Below are 16,189 nucleotides of genomic sequence, written 5' to 3' on the forward strand. Positions count from 1 at the left end.
CACCGCTACCACTATTCCAACCACTACCACCACCGGCACAATCATTCTAATCATCAAGACAGCAGTGAAATGCAATTTGAGCTCTGAATGAAACTCGAGTCATATCGCTGTTGTTGCTTCTCGATTAAAACTTTAAGGTTACCACATACTACTGAAAACCAGTAATGTAACAGAAATATTAATCTCGCCGTTGAGGGATTAAAGCAAATCTTTAATTTTTCGAGTGAACGAAATGGACTTGTATTGTCAAGGTGTTGTCGCATTATATCTCGTCGCTTTATTTTTTAGTTGTATTCTCTTTCGTGATTCATTTTTGATTACGTTTGGAATAATTAAAATCTACTGGTATTGTCATTTCATTGTGAATGTGATTATTTGTGGTTGAAATATTATTTTTTAAAGGTGAAAAAAAATAATAATTAAAAAAAAATAATTAATAAATAAATAAATAAATAAATAACTTAAAAAAAATAAAAAGATAAATTAAAAAAAAAAAAAAATAAAAAAAAAATAAAAAAAAAAAATAAATATATATATATATGACCTAATCATCTTTGCCCCACCGCTGTAAATAGGCTAGAACCGCCACTGAGTAGCAGTAGTAGTAGTTTTAGTAGTAGTAGTAGTAGTAGTAGTAATAGTAATAGTAGTAGTAGTAGTAGTAGTAGTAGTAGTAGTAGTAGTAGTAGTAGTAGTAGTAGTAGTAGTAGTAGTAGTAGTAGTAGAAGTAGTAGTAGTAGTAGTGTGAGAGAGGGAGAGGATGTGTATGTGTTTGTGCGTCTCTCATTTTGTCCGTTTATATATTTGGTATAATATACAAACCACCCGATCTATCCCTCCCTCGCCCCCATCTCCATTTTAAAGACTTTTTTGCGGTACCTTTTACTATATATATATATATATATATATATATATATATATATATATATATATATATATATATATATATATATATATAGAGAGAGAGAGAGAGAGAGAGAGAGAGATAGAGAGAGAGATTGAGAGATACAGAGAGAGGGGGGGGATGGGGAGGAGTGCGAGAGTAACACAGAGAGAGTTATAGAGAGATATATAGAGAGAAGGAAAATGAGAGAGAAAAGAGAGAGAGAGAGAGAGAGAGAGAGAGAGAGAGAGAGAGAGAGAGAGAGAGAGAGAGAGAGAGAGAGAGAGAGAGAGAGAGGGGTGTATGTTTCTGTGAGTGGTCGGATATAGAATCAAGTGGATCAATCATAAAATATGATTTCTCATTCACATGAAGTATTTCAAATCTGCCTACACTATCAAGGCCGATTACATTGAAATAGGTTGATCATTAACTGATTTTTGTTGAAAAACTTTTGTTGTAAACATGTTCGAGGTCAGATAACTTATTTTAGGCATCATGACGTGACCTGAAAAAACACGTCCGATATTTCGTGTGTTGTGAAGAGGTGAAGGTCAATTTCTATATATGGATTTGGGGTTCTACTGGGGTTTATCGCCTGATTGATCATCTGCTTTCTACTCATGCTTAATTCTATTTTGATCCGATTCAATCATCAGTGCAAAGTTCTAAAATATGATCAGAATGATTTTCGAGAACATCATAGAAGAATTATATTTCGTGAAATTAGCTTAATTCAGTGATTATTTATGAGATGTGTTATGTTACAGCTAAGGTTAACCGTGTTTACACACAACACAATGACATCATTGCGAATAACGACTTCTATCAGCCAATGAACTACGCCGGAATATACGCCTACGACTTTCGAGAAATTTGATTGGTTGAAGCTAAAGAGAGGCACAACAAAACAATCCTGCATCGAAGCTGATTTCACTCATTTTCAGAACGTCGTCATGATGTCTTTCACGTAACAAAACGTCTTATTTTATAAGTGTGTGCGAGTGGTTGTTGTGTGAATTTTATGTAAGAAATTCCATTTTATTGTCTTCACCAATCAACCATTTACCTGTAAGTATGAACACAAATAGGTTTGATTTGACCTTTTAGTTTAGACATGATATCCGACGGATTGAAATGATAAACGGTCAAGATCAGCTCACTCAAGTTTGTCAGAATTTGTGAATCAGCGAATTTTCTTTGTCCCTGCACCCTATCCATATGTTTATTTTGGATACTAAAAGACTAACGTCTTCCTTGTGTCGTTCATAATTTTTTCTCCCATCATTACATATCGAAGAGTAATTGAATTCCACTGAGTAATCATCAAGACTTAGATACTCTAAATTACTAAAATGCGAGATTTCTTTGTTCCCATTCCTCACTGCCACCCGACCTGGATCGTCAACCGTCAATAGCCAGACACAATCACCGCAAAGTCAAAACTCGCACCATGTTTTTCATAATATTAGAAATGTGGGCAATGGTTTCTTCTTTGACATTGGTTTAGGCTATCGCCGATAACCAAAATGACAAATGTCCTAGTGCCTAGGTAAGAACGACATTGAATTTCAAAATGTTCTATAGAGGCTGGCTGGGTTTTGGCAAGGCTATCGTTCGAGCTCGACATTCGTTTCCAGAATCAATATAATGTCAAAAACTTTAAATCAATAAATGTTTATCATAACGATTTTGTCTTTCCTTATTCTCAATACTCAATGATTGCGATTATAGTTATAGGACTGCGAGGAAAATGCTACTGTCAGACTACTCTCACAGACTGAGAGAATCGATAGTTCGTATTATTTTGTAATCTTCATAATGCTGCTGTTGCCACAATGTGTCAGTGCTTATAATTTTGGTCAGAAGTTCATGGCCTTTTAGTTGGAATTTCAAATTTATTCCTAATTTATGGCATCGGACTGTCGAAGCTTCTGTATTATTTGATGACTAGATGTGCCAAATACTATTTATTCAATAAGTATTAGTATGTATTTAAAGTGATGTAATTATTTTTACTGGTTTTATATTCTGAAGGATTTTATTCAGCCCGAAACATTCCGTTCTCTATTTATTTTTTTTAGATAAAGTGTTCTTTTTCAATGTTTTATACAGTCCGCAGTCTCTAGCAGCTTAGTATTAGTATTCCCTTTGACAAATCAAAAATAAAAAAAATTATATTTTATTAATAAAACCCTTCTATTTTAGTCACATCTCAATCTTGTGCGTTACCAAGTTAGAATTGTGAGCACCCTCTCAATCTATCATTATTCAAGGTCAAGGTTGATCCATTGAAGACGTTCTAATTATAACTGAATCTCATCTATAATTTCTGGTTTGTACCGGCATAACTTCACCTATGTGTATTGGACGTGTAAAGAATAATTATAATTATGGTTCATAAAGTAAACGCAGTGGCTATTTTTACAGTCCCGTAAAGACGGTTCTCGGGGCTATTTTTACAGTCCCGTAAAGATGGTTCTCGGGGCTATTTTTACAGTCCCGTAAAGACGGTTCTGGTGGCTATTTTTACGGCGTTGCGGTAATAGATTTATAAATAGTAACAGATTGGCTGAGTAGACGCCATTAGCTCTAAAACTCTCACTCACTTCGTTCAGGTGCGGCTAGTTAGCACCCTCCCTCTCTCTCTCTCTCCTCTCTCTCTCTCTCTCTCTCTCTCTCTCCTCTCTCTCTCTCTCTCTCTCTCTCCTCTCTCTCTCTCTCTCCCTCTCTCTCTCTCTCTCTCTCTTTCTTTCATTCTTTCTCTATGTCTTTCTTTCTTTCTCTTCTCTCTCTTCTCTTCTCTCTTTCTTTTTACTTTCTCTTTTTTTCTCTCTCCCTCTTTCTTTCTTTCATTCTTTCCCAATCTCTTTCTTTCTCTATTTCTTCCCCCCCCCCCTCTCTCTCTCTCTCTCTCTCTCTCTCTCTCTCTCTCTCTCTCTCTCTCTCTCCCGGTCTTTCTACATTCTTTGTTTCTCTCTCTCTCTCACTCTTTCTTTCATTCTTTCCCTATCCCTTTCTTTCTTTCTTTCTTTCCCGATCTCTCATTTTCTCTCTCTCTCCCTCTCTCTTTCTTTCATTCTTTCCCAATCTCTTTCTTTTTCTCTCTCTCTCTCTCTCTCTCTCTCTCTCTCTCTCTCTCTCTCTCTCTCTCTCTCTCTCTCTCTCTCTCTCTCTCTCTCTCTCTCTCTCTCTCTCTCTCTCTTTCTCTCTCTCTCTCTTTTTTTTTTTTTCCTTTCTCTTTTTCTCTATCAATCTATTTCCCTAGTGGTACCTCAAAGCCTAGGTAGAGGGGTCTGACCACAAGGTGAACACCGCTTTGGCGGAGAACAATAAAACAACCTCCTAACTGGGAAGGGAGGAGCAATACAGCGACCACTCTTGTCTGGTCGGAACAAACACTGGGTCAATCGGTAGAGTAGGAGCAACGCGATGGTGGGACTAAAGTGAAATGCCCTCTCCACCTCGGCGCCCCAATGAGGATCAGTCTTTGGCACCTCTATTCTTTTGGATCATGACCGCCCATGGTAGAGAATCATCATCATTATTTACTTTCTTTTTTTAAAAAATTATTCAAAAGAACAATATTTAAGCATGAGGTGTTTCGCAATGTGCATCTTTACCATGGACATCAACATGGGGGGGGTTAGTCATTTGTCCACAATATGGTTGGGGGGGGGGGGGGGGGTTCTAAAATTATGGTCAAAATGTGTCCAATTGGTTTGTGAACGGCCTCTTTTCTGAAATTGGATTCAAACCCCCCCTCACGTGAGAAGACTGCACCCTGAATGTTAGACGTCTACGTCTTTCAAAATTGTATAAACCGTTAGTCCTTCCTGACTGGTTATACTGGTAAAGTGTAAACAAAAGCCAACCTGTAAAGTATTATATCTTGAGGGGTGTCGACTCAAGCAGGAACTAAGTATACTTTCAGTGTTTGATAATAGATCTATATTATGTATGTTTGACAGAAAAAAAAATCAAGACATACAACCTAACTTGCCCACTGATGATGGAAAACGGGCTGTTCTGTACTGCAAACATAACTTATGCAAAAAAAAAAAAAAAATCATATGTAATAAAAATGACAGAACCGTAAAAATCGCTAAGAGAATTGACTTTACATTAATTGTTTGTTAATTTTAGTTTTAGCTTTAGATCTAAATATGTTAAATGAAATTAATTTTGCTTTCATTCACCACCTCTAGATCTGTACATCTAAATATCGGGAGAAATATGTGAAGTTTTCTGAATACTGCAAAAAGATGATAATCTATAACTATGCGGATAATTGAACAGAATCGCATCAACGCCGTAAAAATAGCCATGAGAACCGTCTTTACGGGACTGTAAAAATAGCCCCGAGAACCATCTTTACGGGACTGTAAAAATAGCCCCGAGAACCATCTTTACGGGACTGTAAAAATAGCCCCGAGTACCATCTTTACGGGACTGTAAAAATAGCCACTGCGTAAAGTAAAACATAAAGATATGATGTGTCAGCATTTGGCTATCACTTGACAAAGGCTGAAGCGTGTTTTTGTATTTCTTCCTTTATGAGCCATATTTACTCTTTGGGGGGTGAAGTGGCTGAGACTGAGGGCTTACCGCATTGCACTATGACCTGGAAGGTCCCCGGTTCAAGTCCCGCTTCAAGCACTTTTCGTTTTTTTTCCTTGGGTACGATTATTAGGGCAACAAGGGTGATTCTTGTTGACATCAGACATCCTGTTTGATGAAACAGTGAACGTTTTGGGTTAAAGACCCTTGGTCAGCAAAACAAGGAACATTGAAAACATAATAATGTAGTGAGAAATGAGAATTCCGTTGGAATACCGATGCTACAATTCTCACTACATTTTGTTTTATTTTCTACATTCCTTTGTTTATTGTTGCAGGAATACAAATGCTACTACAAATCTCAATAAATTTTGGTTTTAAGCATTCATTTGTTTTGCTGATGATGGGTCTGTATCGATATATCCATTGTTCGTACGGTTTCGATTTGAAATCTTTCCATTTTCACTGAGGTGTTAGATCACAGATAATGGTCTGTTTAAAGCAATCTGTTTTTTTATTATGACGAAGGATATTGTCTGAGCTCGAAAGAATTGGTTTCTTACTCTTCCTTTACTTTTGACCAATGCATTCCTCTTGTCTGTCGCGTGTCATTTATTAGATCCTTCAATGGTTTTTTGTTTTGTTTTTTTTTTTTCATTCCAGGTGTCCGAAATTGAAATCTGTCCAGCTCATCACATCTGATATAGCCCTCACTGTACATATAACCATAAAATCTTCCTCACGCCTCTATAGTAATGAGAAAGGAAATTGACAAGGCTGTGGAGACCTTCCACAGAATTGCTCTTGGGACTGGGAAAAATGGACGCAGAATTGTCAATGATTGTCAACTTGCATCTTTCGTCACCGTTCTCACAGAGTTGTTGATTCTGAGATACAAAAACAACTGGTACCCAGAGAACCCCAACAGAGGGAGTGGATATCGGTGTTTGAGGATTAACAGCCAATGCATGGATCCCACCGTTTTGGATAGTTTAATTAGAAGTGAAATATCCATCAACAAGGAACTGCGCAAGCTGGAATTGACTATCTGGGTTGACCCCGGTGTTGTTTCGATTCGTATTGGAGAAGAAGGGAGTATCGGTACAGAGGATATTGAAATGGATCCCCCATTGTCTCGGAAAGATTCCACATCTGAGGATGAGGCCTACTCATCTCGAACTCCAAGTCCCGTTACTATGCACCATCCTTTAACACCACCCAAAGAAAGTCCTGTGCCATCTCCAGTATCATCTGCCTTCAGCACTCCAAAAATTCGACACCGCGGTGTCGTCTACCACCAAAACATCAGTCCATCTTTGTCTCCACCAAATGCCAGTCGCCGGTCCCCTGTGGCCACCACCAGCCATCGTCACCCCATCCGACCCCAAGTCCCATCCCCTAGCCAAGACCTGATGGCTGCCGATTCCTCTCCCAGCAGAAATCGTGTTCCATCCCCTCAATATTCCCGTCCCAAATCTCTCTTCCCTCCCCAGCAGGAGCGACATGTCAATGTCAATGGCAACGGAAATTTCCACGGCATGATGTCTGCTGTTCACCAGTCGCATCACGCCGCCATGTCCATGCATCTGGCTCACGGCGTCGCCTTGCCCCAGGGTAACTACATGGACATTCCAGCCCAGGCATAGAATGAGAGATGAGGTGGTCTAATCTTCATTATGCTCTTCTCTTTGTCTTTCTTTTTCTTGCCCTGGGTCTGCGTGTTGTAGCTGGACTACTGCATACTTTTTAATTTTTAAAAAGAAAAGTATAAAAGAAACTTTACAAAAACTGTGTGTGTGCATGAATTGTATAATAGTCCCTCGAACCAGTACACCTGGTTCCTTCATCTCCTCCCAAATGGTGCAAGTTCTCATCAGATGTGTAGTATTAGTTGTATTATTATTATTATTAGAATGTGTTGTGTACCATGAATTATGGCATTTATTGCTTATTTGATATATTTTTGTTTTTAATTAGCTCCAGAATCTGATATGAAATATTTTACCCACAGTCTCTCTTTTATTCAATTTTTTCTCTCTCCTTTTTCGGATTCAGCCATTACTTTTTTTGTTTCTACTTCAAGAAGAAACTTTTAGTTTTAGTTTAACCTGATCTTGTTTTACAGTTCGCTCTGCTTTTTTTTTTTTTTTTTTTTTTGATAGCTTTTATTCAGGTTGGATTGGATAAATCACATCGAGATGAGTGAGATTCAAGATCAAGACAGGGAAAACTAGTCGTGGTGATTGTCTTTCGTAGATTTTACTGGAGCTACATGCTACATACTCTTTGACTAGTGATTTGGTCAAGGGTATGTTTTTTGTTTCTTTCTCTGTTCAATATTTGTATCGTGTTTTTTTTTCTTTAGGGTTATTATAGATGATTAATCTTCTTTTCTTCCTGTGTTAGTTCTCTCTGTGGCTCACGACAAAATGTCAGCTTTTATTCTCTCTCTGTTTTGGCCTTTACAGTTTTAAAAAATAACTCATTTCAACAGTGGCATGATATCTCTTATTTTAAAGTACTACTATATATTTTTATGCTGGGTGAATCCTAATTTATTCTTGCCATCTCGAGCGTTCTCATTCAGGCCTTGTGAAATGTGAAGGTTACTATTTTAGTTTTGATGCTAATGTGATATTAATTATATATAGAATTGCCACACAGTGCGACTTAGTGTATTATTATGAGGTCCAAAAATGCACATTATATGGCAATATTGATTGACTCCAGGAGAATGAGTCTTCTTTTTTAAAATTGATGGCAACAGCATCTTTTCACACTCTGTTGTTGTCGAAAAATATGATTACAAACTTTTATATTTTTTTTTTGAAGCAGGTGAACATTGGCTCTGAAAAATTTCAGTCTATATATTGAAGCTGTTCGGCAAATCTATATATTTTTATGTGGATGATTAGATAATTCAACTTCACATTTTGAGCTCCATTCCCTATGCCCGTATGTGGACTTTGCTCTCAAAGTTTTACTGCTATCGAATCCAATCGACTAATGTTATTTTCTTGAAGCTAGGACAATTTTAAAGACTTTTTATTTGTTGTATTGGAGGAATTTTGATATTTGTTAAATTCTGTTATCAGTGTAAAGTTTGTACCATCAGACATTTTTGCCCAATTCACCTACAGCTTTATGATTAGTTTTTTTTAACATCTATTTGTGGCCTCAGTTAATTTTGTTATCGTAGTTGTAATCTGTTCAGCATTTTGAAATTTTTAAAAATTAAAGAAAAACAAACCTATGGGCACAGGTGGGAAGAAATTCTTTTGTCTGCCATTTCTTTCTTTTTTTTCTTGCTTTTCCAATCTCATCAATTTTATCAAATTCTGAATCAATTTTGTTTATTTATAGACTCTTCATTTCCCACCTAGATCTGGCATTTCGAATCGTCTGGAAAATTCATCTACCACCTTTTTTGTCTCCAGGTGTCCTGTCCAGCCCTAGTTCTTCTCTTCCCTAGCCTTGTTTGTTTTTTTCAACTTTCGCTTTTATTTTTATTTGTATATATGTATTATTTTGTTTTACATGTTTCGCAGGTCGTGCAGAAGATGTTGGACATGGGGTCATTTGTTTACAAGAATGTCCCTGTCTGTCTTGTTTCCTTGTTTTTGAAAAAATGATGCTATGATTTGTTGTTGCAGTTTTATATTTATCGGGTCTGGATCGTGCTGATCAGCAATGTTTGATATAAGTGGATTTTGCCCCCCCCCCCCCCCTGTCTATTGTTAGTTGATGATGCGTCGGTTTTGTTAAAGTTTTAATCTTTTCTTTCACTTGTTAATATGAATATAGAACAGGAGTATTGATCTCATTGTGTAAAGATGTTATAATTGTAACTAATGACCTCCAAGAATGGCAGCCTAGCTACTACTCCATCCATCCACTGATGACTTCATGGCTCGTGTGTCGTAGCGACCAAAATTTATTACCTAACAAAGTTCATATTTTGACCAGTCTCGCCTTTGTTAAAAGATTGGCCAAATTTTGAAGCGCTGTGATGATAAATTTTTAGTCAATTTTTTAAAAGAAATATATATATATTGACGTTTGTATTTGCTCACTATTTTCAATCTCATGATCAGCATTGTGGTCCCTGTAAAAAAAAAAAAAAAAAAAAATTGAATTGATGATCGTGTCCTACATTGCTAATTGTTGTCCTTGATTTTATCATCCTCTTCATTGTTGTAGTTATTATCATTGCTTTTTTGTTGTTATTGTTATTGCTGATACACCTTGTTTTATTTGTACCATCTGCCATTGTTACACCATATTTTAGCATCTAGACATTTTGTTGTTTTAAAATCCAATTTATGGAAGCCATGTTGTACACCGTTCCATTCTTACTGCCTGTGAAGTTATGTGACTATATCTATCTCGTGTTGCACATGATGTACACGAGCCATGTTATAATACCAGTCGCTCTGGCCAATCTCATTGTTATCCGTTGTTGCAATCAGAAGTTTTATATACATCAATTTTATTTCCACCATGTTTCTCTTGTTGTTTATGACTGTCTTAACCCTTGGCAATGTGTATCTCATGTGATCTGATTCTGACGGTTTGGTACGCAAGGTACAAGGTACGTTTAGATAGAAAAATTAATGCCATCACTTTTTTGTTTTAGTTCGTTTTTATCTAGCTTTGATTCGAAGCCATTGGTTTTGATGTGTCAAAATAGGAAGCTTGCTATATCTTGGTCACAGTTTTAGGAAATGGATGTTACAAGACATTTAATGCAGATATAAAAACATTGAAAGATAGAAGAATGCACATTTTACATCCTTGAATTTGATGATCAACGTTGTTGACCGTTAGATTATTGCTTCAATCTTAAGATTTTTAAAAACTTTTTTCGTTAATCAATCTTTCTTTTTTTCTCCATGCAATAGCCAATTGGTGCCTTTCGTACCGAACTGAAAGAAATCGCATATTGACCTCTTTTCTGATTGTTACAATTTATATTCATTGTTATCATATTGATGGTGGAATGAAGACAACTATAAAATATTTTATATTACTTGGTGCTATGACCTCACATTGCATGACGTACAGTACTCGCACATTTGTCAAAATTGTCGACTTGGGAGCGACTCATTTTAACTTCACAATTTTTATCCAATCATATTCACACAAATGGTTATGTGGGGCCAGATACTCGTGTTCCATATTTGGTCACGTCTCATTGTCGGAGTTGCCGACCTTCAACTTGTTGTTTATCCGTTGGTTTTAACAAAAGTATTGGCAATTATTTTTCATCAAATTCCACAAGTGAACAGCCTATATCTTATACCGATATTCAGTCTTTCAAACGTGTGAATAGAATGTCTGTAACAATATTTGGTGGTAGTTGATGGTTTGTACGGCTTGACTTACACGTTGACGCTGGCTAGTGAAATTGGTTTTTATGAGTTTTGTAAGATTTTTTTTTTTTTTTTTTGTTGGTATTCTCACCTTGTATTTGTACATTTTAAATTCATGAGCAGCTGCATCACCTGTTTTTATTATTATTTTTTCTAATGTAAACATCTAATCCTTGGTTTTGTTTGTGCCATTTGATATTATTACAATCACTGTATGGTGTTTAAAAACAAAGACTGCTTAAGATACATTCAGATATCATTTTTTTTTTTGTTTTTTACCAATGTCTTCATCCAGAATTTAATAGGTAAGAGTGGAGAAGAAATTGTTGAAAATGGTCGGTGATCGTATGAGTGACGGTTGCAAGTTTGTTTTTTTTGCCCATTTGGTAAGGAACTTTTCAGACATAACTCCACTCGGCTTGGTTGTGAATGAGTATCTGGTACTGTTCCATGAGGAATATCGTGACATTTCGTGTTTATAGTGACGGGCAGGTGGTTCCTTATATTTATATGGAACCGACATTGCTCTCTATAAGGCTTGCTGGGGCAATCTGTTAAGCGAGGCATATTTCAAAGTGCTTCATTTGTTTGTTTTTTCTTTGTTTTCACGCAATTGGGCATTTGTGGCATTACAGAAACTAAGAAACACAGGTCTTCACATTGAAATTTTCATTCTTTTCACCCCCGAAACTTGTTTGTGTTTTTACACTAGAAGTCTTTCCCCACTCGAAAAGGATTATGATGCTGACATGCAAATTGTTACATAATGGTTATATAGTTGATACAAATTACTTATATAAATATATATTATATGTAAAATGATGTGATGTAATATACTCTGTGTAATCAATAGGAGGACGTGGCTTTCCTAGTCTAAATATACTTCACACACCGTGTTCATTGGGGGGTGGTATGGGGTATGTTGTGTTCTATAGATGTACGGTACTTTCCTTTCCCCTAGAATATCGTGACGCAGGAAGGTAGGAACTGGCGTGTGGTATAATGTCTGACATTCAGCAACCGGTGGATTTCATGATGTGCAAATCGAATAGGGGAATCCCTTGTGACGTAGTTTGGCCGAGCAATTTGGGTTATCTCGCCTTGGAATATAATCAAGTAGTGCTGAGCATGGTGATTGGTCAGTTCGGTGACGACAATGATCGTCTACTCGAGCGTTGTGTCCTTGGGTGAGAGCTTTACACAAATCACTGCCTCGCCTTGACTAGGGTGTGGATGGGTTGCTGGTTATAGATATTGGTGGGAATTATTTGGAATATGCGCCAGTATCTTACAAGCGGCTTGTGGCGTCGTATATTATGGCTTCCTGTGGCCTGCTTTATTGAATGGGTATAGCATTGTGCAGCGCATAGAGCAGAGTGAAACAATTAACTTCAATGGCGTCACAACGAGGCTCTTTAGTGTTTGTTTGTTTTTTGTTTTTTGGTTGTGTACGAGTCGAGGGGGTTCCCCTATGTCGTCAGCACATTATGAAGGGCAGCTTGACCTTGTTGCTACATGTGACGTCTGCAAATTTCACTTTTTGTTTTTTTTAAATTATTTTATATCTTTATTGTTTGGGATGTACCTGGCGATGACTGGGGCAGTAGATTTTGTTTTCCTGGTGTTTGAACTTGCTACCATCTGATAGGGAATGTTGTGTGTCCAAATGTTACGGCGTCAACGGTCTTTGTTACCAGTTGTCGTCGTTGTTGTGAATGGCGTCCTTGATAATATATTGTAATATCAAACTACCAAAACGTTTATTAATGACATTTAAAAAACAAAAAACGAAAGGAAAAAAAAAGGAATGTACAGATATTGAATTTCACAATGATGATGTACTTTTATCACAATAAACTAATGCTTGGTTTGAAATACTTGACTTGGTTTGTTTTTATATTTATATATAATTTTGTTTTACTTAGCGCGGGTGGTTGGATGGGAGCATCACCCTTGAATCATATACCTATGATGTTCGCATGGGTGTACGATCCGATAGTGATGTCGTTTCTTCTTCTCTTTACTAGCCTATCCTGCTTCTTCGGTTTGTGATTGTATTTTTGACAGGGGATATTTTTTTTTCTGTAAATCTTCTGCCTGTTTGTTCTTGGTTATTTATAATTTAGCTTATGATATCTTTAGGTTATGATTTTGATTTACATTTGTACTATTTTTGTTAGATTGCTTGTTTTTTTTTGTTTCAGCGGTCTCTCATATAACCTCAATTGTGTTGGAAGAGACCTAAAGCAACAAACAAAAAAGTTTTACTGAGTGTTTGTTACTTCCTTTCTGTTCTTGGCCTCCCATAGTGGGCAACTGGGTGGGGTTCCTGACCTCCCATAGTGGGCAGGGAGGTACATACTGTGTCTTCTATCCCCCTATGTCTGTTTTCCAACATGCTTTCTGTCTTTGTCTTGGAATGAGATTGCTTGGTTTTGTCCTGGCTGGGAGGGAAACAGTCAAATGCATAGGTAGTTATTGTTTTGGGATAGATTTTTTGTCTTGTAAATCATCTCTCTTAAGAACTGCATTATTATTGTTTTACATATTTTATGATTTGTAAACATTTTTGAGTTAGTGTGTTTCTCTTACGCTTAGTCGGGGATCTGTGCTTTTGTCAGGATGAGATATTTAGGTGATCTCAAACTGATCGTATGCTCCTGGAATCTACACCTGTTCTCTATTTGAACCAGTTCCCTTTGTCTTACTTTTTCTTTGGTGCTGTAATTGTATTTCTAGAACTTTTTACTATCCCATTTTCTTCCTTTTTACTGGCGCTGATATGACCTAAGTGTGTTGCAAGCGCCGTAAAACCATGGCCCACTTTAGTACTTAAGTTACGCCATGCGTAAAACCCATTAAAATAAACAAACATTTGTAATGTCAACATTTGAGTGTCTATTTGTCTTTATTGAGTGCTGTACTTGTCAAGAATAATATTTGGACTGCTCTATCTCCCTTTTTATTTCTGCTGATTTGACCTAAACGTACTCGCAAGAGCCGTAGCCGTAAACCTCTTGAAAACGATAACAAACTTGCCGTGTTTGTGCGAGTTCTCTGCCTTTGTGATGGGCGATGAGATCACTTTTGTCTTACTTGCATTCTATCCCCCTATAGATGGAATGAAGTTGACGTCACTCGGGTCTTTGTTATTTTAAAAATGTTTTTTTGTTGTTGTTTTTTTTTTTTTTTTTTGCTCTCCACGTTTATGAGTAATTCTCACTTAACTGTATTATCCAGACTGTAAAAGTTCATGTTTACACATAGTTTTGTGTGTTGGTCCGTTATACTTCCGGATGACAATGTTGTGAGCTTCTTAGCCAAACGCCTACTATCTATACTTTTCATCTTGCTCGTCTTTGATTTGCATTTAAATAGATTAATTTATTTACTGGCCCTGGCAGAGGTCCTTAGCCGTGAGGGATGAAGTTAATAATAAATGTATGGTTCCTTCTTTGAGAGAGTTTGTTTTTTTTCCCATGTAAACCATCTATAATGTTTTGTTTTGTATATCATTGTACTTTGTGTGCATTTGGGTGTATAATTCATAACAGGAATCCTTGCTTTGTGCCTCGATGGGGCGTTATAATGTCCAGTTGGGCAATTGATGGATTTCTCCTGGATCTTCTAGTTTATTCTCTATTTGAAATTTGAACCGGTTCCGCCATATCACTTTTCCCTTGGTGCTTTTCACTTCAGGTCTCTGGGTGGGGTTCCTGGCCTCCCATAGTGGACAGGGAGGCATTTACTGTGTCTTCTATCCCCCTATATCTGTTTTCAAAATTGCTTTCTGTCGTTGTCTTGGAATGAGATTACTTAATTTTGTCATGACCCTGGCCAGAGTTCCTTGGCTGGGAGGAAAAAGTCGAATGTATATTTACAGTTTTGGGAGAAGCTATTTTTTCCCTTGTAAATCATCTCTCTGTTATGTACATATTATTATTTATTTATTTTTTTTTTTTTTACAAATTATTTGTAAACATTTGAGTGTATTCATCTTAGAGTGTGATCTTGTGCTGGTGTCTGGATGAGACTTTTAGGTGATTTCAAACTAAGCACTTTGAGACTGTGCTCTTGGAATCTATCTACATCTGTTTCCTATTTGAACCAATTCCGCTTTGTCTTAACTTTTCTTGGGTGCTTTAATTGTATTTCCAGAACTTTTTTTACTATCCCATTTTCTTCCTTTTTACTGGCGCTGATATGACCTTAATGTGTTGCAAGCGCCGAAAAACCCTTAAAAACAAACAACAAAACATACCTTTATACTGGCGCTGAGATAACCTAAAAGTAAACGTGTCGCAAGGGCCATAAACACGCTCTAACTACTCGCTCACTCGCTCATCTCCGGGTCTGCTGGCACCTGAGGCGATGCAAGGGATCTCCAACTGGTAATGTCAGCAGCTTTACTATTCTTGGGGCCATCTTGAGGGACAGACCTCTCTGCTTTAGGTCCCACTCAACGGTACGTCTCCAAGTCTCCTTGGAGGGTCTCGTCTCCTCTTTCCTTGGGGTGTCCATAGCAGAGCTTTCCTTATCAGTGTTTCATCAGGTCTGCGATAGACATGCCCCAGCCGTCGTCTCCTCTTTCCTTGGGGTGTCCATAGCAGAGCTTTCCTTATCAGTGTTTCATCAGGTCTGCGACAGACATGCCCCAGCCGTCGTCTCCTCTTTCCTTGGGGTGTCCATCGCAGAGCCTTCCTTATCAGTGTTTCATCGGGTCTGCGACAGACATGCCACAGCCATTGCCATCTTCTCCTTTGAATATAACCCCAGCCAACAAAAACTTGTCAAGTGGCTTTTTATCCTTTATTTTATTATTATTATTATTATTATTTTTTATTTTTTTTTGAATGAGATTATTTAGTTTCGCCCGGGCCTTATTTAGAGTCCTTTTTGGGAGGGAAAAAGTCGGATCGATTATTTTCATTTTGGATAATTCATTTTTTACAAAAAAACATTTTAATCACCTCTCCACTGTATTGTATCAATTAATATCTGAAAAGTTGCCCCTCGGTCAAGGCAGGCTGTCGTTGGACTTACCTCGGTGGACAAGAGACCACTTGCTGTGTCTTCCATTCCCCTCTGCTGTTTTCTAAGTTGCTTTCTGTCTTTGTCTTGGTATGGGATCGCTTGGTCTGTCCTGGCCCTTGTCAGAGTCCTTATGTGATGTGAGAGGAAGACAGTCTAGTGTTTAGTATTAGTTTTTAGGAAATGCCTTTTTTTCAATGTTAATCATCCCTGTTATGTACTGAGATAATTATATATATATATATATATATATATATATATATATATATATATATATATATATATATATATATATATATATATAAGTTTTGAGCATATGCTTGTAGACATTTGGGTGTGTCTT

General features: G+C 37.1%; 1 protein-coding gene across 1 annotated transcript; it reads left to right on the plus strand.

Annotated features, from left to right (window-relative positions):
• The first annotated feature begins 1,276 nt into the window (after nt 1–1,276).
• LOC144974502 (uncharacterized) lies at nt 1,277–12,690 on the plus strand. The gene is made up of 2 exons (XM_078917419.1): nt 1,277–1,954; nt 6,107–12,690. Exon 2 carries the CDS (start codon nt 6,199–6,201, stop codon nt 7,087–7,089), a length of 891 nt encoding a protein of 296 aa, XP_078773545.1. The 5' UTR covers nt 1,277–1,954; nt 6,107–6,198; the 3' UTR covers nt 7,090–12,690.
• Nucleotides 12,691–16,189: the final 3,499 nt, after the last annotated feature.

The sequence above is a fragment of the Berghia stephanieae genome, chromosome 6 (genome assembly GCF_034508935.2).
Source record: "Berghia stephanieae isolate SIO BIC M18660-M18661 chromosome 6, UCSD_Bste_1.3, whole genome shotgun sequence".
In the NCBI taxonomy this organism is placed as follows: Eukaryota; Metazoa; Mollusca; class Gastropoda; order Nudibranchia; family Aeolidiidae; genus Berghia; species Berghia stephanieae.

Coding starts and splice junctions, on each gene's coding strand:
- LOC144974502 (XM_078917419.1), top strand. CDS start 6,199: ATGAGAAAGGAAATTGACAAGGCTGTGGAGACCTTCCACAGAATTGCT.